The 3,491-nt window shown below is 33.4% G+C and overlaps 1 protein-coding gene across 16 annotated transcripts; it reads left to right on the plus strand.

The window, feature by feature from the left end:
• LOC123917888 (protein FORGETTER 1-like) lies at positions 1 to 3,491 on the plus strand. 16 transcript variants are annotated; one of them, XM_045969782.1, is made up of 8 exons: positions 1 to 323; positions 550 to 994; positions 1,082 to 1,205; positions 1,301 to 1,378; positions 1,461 to 1,579; positions 2,048 to 2,101; positions 3,104 to 3,144; positions 3,243 to 3,491. In XM_045969782.1, exons 2-7 carry the CDS (start codon positions 936 to 938, stop codon positions 3,138 to 3,140), a joined length of 471 nt encoding a protein of 156 aa, XP_045825738.1. In that variant the 5' UTR covers positions 1 to 323; positions 550 to 935; the 3' UTR covers positions 3,141 to 3,144; positions 3,243 to 3,491. The 16 variants fall into 16 exon arrangements, 13 of the variants coding, with proteins under 13 accessions (XP_045825738.1, XP_045825737.1, XP_045825731.1 ...); XM_045969775.1 differs by adding an exon at positions 2,965 to 2,979 and having other exon boundaries at positions 11 to 994; positions 2,018 to 2,101; positions 3,104 to 3,156; XM_045969774.1 differs by adding an exon at positions 2,965 to 2,979 and having other exon boundaries at positions 11 to 994; positions 2,018 to 2,101.

Here is a 3,491-nt window from a genome sequence, read left to right on the forward strand (position 1 = left end):
AATTTCCTTTTCCCCAAATTTCTCTCTCTCTCTCTCTAACCGTTTTCGATTCCACCAACATTGCGCTCGCTCTCCATCGTCATTCGTCACCGCCGTCGCCGATTGCTCTCCGTTGTCACCGCCGTCGCCGATTACTCTCCGTTGTCGCCGTTGTCGTCTCTCATCTCACCACCGTTGTGAATCGTGCACCACCGTTGTGGCTCATCTCACCGGATTTAAAAGTGTTCTCGATCTAATCTAGCTTTCGATCTACACTGTATCATCATCAAGCTCTCAAATCTCACATTGACGTTCTCATTCTTCCTTTCTCCATAGCTTTCGTGGTAAATCTCACTGGTATTGACGTTCTCATTCTTCCTTTCTCGTACTTTTGATTCACAAAATTGGATAAATTTGCCCAATTCTGAACCCTAATTTCAGATTATCATTTTTAACTTGATACTTTTCTTTGATTGAACATGTTTTTGGTACTTTCTTAGCTTGAACTCTTTTAATTTTCGGATTTCTATTTCCAATTTGCTTAATATCGTGCTTTTTTATTCCATTCAGGTTTGGGAAATTGTCAGTATTACTGTATTACTTTATTTTGTTCTTGGTTGTTGATCATTGTTAGGAGAATCATACGACGAAGATATGGCGGAGACAACTTATGTTGAAGAGATAACCTAGCTAAGGTTGCAACCATAAAATAAACTTGTGCTTTAATTTTCATTTAATTTTTCAATTGTGCTCTAATAGTTTTGTAGTTTTTCTAATTGTGCAATAAATTATTTTCTAGCATTTGAAATAACTTGTAACATGACATGGTATTGAAGCTTGCACTTCAGCTTGGGTCATCTATCATATCTAATAAACATACTACTAGAATATTAGAATACATTTAGTTTAGATTATGTGAAGCATGCCATAGTTCACATTGCATAATTTTTGTTTCTATGCCATATTTCACTCTTCTCAACCGGATTTTGGGAATAGCTCCTGAGACTCAGAATAGGTTTGTATTTTGTGAATGAAATGATTTGATGCTTCTATTCTACTTTCAGCATTTTGTTCTATACACTATCTTTTGCTGTATCAACAGGCTATTTGAGTTATTTGTGAATATCTTGGATCTTCTTGTTCAAAAAGCTCGGATTGAAGGTAACCTTGACACAGACATTATTGACTTGAAAGCTAATGTCATTAAACTGAAAAGGACTCCAAAAGTATGTATTTATGTCCTAAACTTCTTGCTGCCACTTATTTTCATATGTTACTGTATAGAATATTTAAGACTGAAGATAACTTTCCTTTGGTGCAGAATGTCTATGTTGATCAAATGAACGGGGCTTCAACTGTTCTGTACACATTCATCTTGGATCGTGGGGTTTCATGGGAGGTGTATATGCTTTCTCAGATGTCCTAACTAAGTTTTGCTTTACTCTTACATACATATTTTGCTGATATCATTTATGCTTCAGTTGGAAAATACCATGCTGAATGAGAAGCAGAAAGCTAGATTTGGCTCATATGGTGATGGCTTCTACAAGTCCAAGAGGGAATGGTTGGGAAAACGTCATGTAATTTTAGCATTTCAAAGGTATTGTTTATGGTTTTTTCCGTACTTGTTTATATAATGATTTGACTTCAATGAATGAAAGTTTATTTTGTCCAGCATTTATATAATCTCTTTCCCATTGACTATTTATTGCCCAACATTTAGTCCCATGTAACATTGTATGTTTTATAGTTGGAACTTGCTGTAAGCTTGAGTGGCTCTTTTCTGTCACAAACATAAAATTACACTTGAAGTATTGCTCTATTTTGTTTGCCTCACTTGAATCCTATACATTACATGTATCTTTATTTCTTTGTTATTGTATTTATTGGACCCTTGATTACCAGAGATAAAAGGATAAGGGCTGAAAGGGATAAATTTCTTACTAAAATAGATACTAAGGATCAGAGAAATTAAAGTTATTTTTATGTGTATTTTGCATCTGGGATTTATTTAGTCTCTCGATTTCTGAATCTGTAGATATCATTATGTTTGTTGTTTCTGTTCCAGTTCTGCTCCGGCTATGTATAAGATAGTTCGTCCCACTACCAGAGAATCACCTCGGTATGTGTTTCAGTTACTTGGCCTTCTTTTAGTTTAATTTTCTTGTTTACCTATTTTCACTTGCAATTGTAGGGATATGCATCTGACAGAATTAACTAGAAAATATTCAAAAGTTTCATCTTTAGAGGCGGCCAATTTACTAAGTTTGTATATATTTAGTGTAGTTTTAAAATGTTATCTTTGACATAGTTGTTAATAGTTTTTAATTTGAGAAAATAAGAATTATCTAGTTAGATACTTTTGTTGTGTTATTTTTAGAGATGTGGGAACTGTGGCATCACCTAATAATTCCTTGCATATGACTTATCTTGTGTTTTTGATTTTGCAATTACTCTAACCATAGATAAGATGAGAGCAGTGAAATTATTCATGCAAGTCATACTATTAGAAAAAACTGAACTAATAATAAAACAAGCATAAGGTTCCTTTGCAAATCTAATTATGCTAGTCCTAGATATTAGAAATTGGTCAGGATTGAATAAGGGCAAATGGGATAAGATTCCACTTTTACACTCTCTTATTAATCGAAATAGGTCCTTAATTAAGATGGTTGATTATGTTTCTCTTATTGGTAATTTACCCTTAATCGAAATTGGTCATGATTGAATAGGGGCATGAATTCTGAGTAAATATGTGGTTTTAGGTTCTATTGTGTGACTGAATTATGGTATGTTTATTAATGCTGGGTTGAAAGAATATTTAAACTTTATATTCAGTTCATGGTAGGTGCTCTGCATTTCATTTCATTTATTTCATCTGCTGCTTCGATGTATTTTGATTTGTAATCAATGAAATCAAAGTGCTGTTTATTTGATTTTTTTTTTAATACTAACTTTTACTTGTAATGTTCATCGTGTTCATAGGAACTCAATGGACTGGTATAGTAACAACCATTGCAATTTTTTTTTGACGAACCATTGCAATTGAAATGCTTAAATCATGCATGGTTGAATCAGTCAATAGCTCTTTCTCACTATGTGCTTTTAACTTTGTATATCATAGTGGTCCTGATGACAGATTTGCTCCAGACCTGTTTTAGCGAGGTTTGCATCTTGGTATTTTAATTTTAAATGAATCAGTTAATAACTCTTTCTCACTATATAGGTTCACTTATTAAAATACTTCATTTGTTTACTTCCAGGAATTTATTTCAAGACATCAGAAGTGTTGACTGCTAAAGCCTAAAGGTGTCAAGCCAACAAACAAATCTTTGTAGATACCTTTTTATATCCTTATGTTGTTGTTTGAAGTAGTATCTAGAGGAATAGCGAACTTTCAGTATATCACACAAGGTTGATTACAAAATTATGCAAGGGCTTGTTGCGTCTTAATGCTAAACCCTCTGAAAATATTTAGACCTCATGTATTCATGTTAGAAATAGATTTGGCA

This window comes from Trifolium pratense, linkage group LG3, assembly GCF_020283565.1.
Source record: "Trifolium pratense cultivar HEN17-A07 linkage group LG3, ARS_RC_1.1, whole genome shotgun sequence".
Lineage (NCBI taxonomy): Eukaryota > Viridiplantae > Streptophyta > Magnoliopsida > Fabales > Fabaceae > Trifolium > Trifolium pratense.

Bases quoted from the DNA above. Each gene is read 5' to 3' on its own strand.
- LOC123917888 (XM_045969772.1), top strand. From the start codon at position 936: ATGCCATATTTCACTCTTCTCAACCGGATTTTGGGAATAGCTCCTGAG. The intron at 1,379-1,460 runs GTGTATATGCTT...TTTATGCTTCAG, and splicing joins ATCGTGGGGTTTCATGGGAG to TTGGAAAATACCATGCTGAA. The intron at 2,102-2,173 runs GTATGTGTTTCA...TTGCAATTGTAG, and splicing joins ACTACCAGAGAATCACCTCG to GGATATGCATCTGACAGAAT.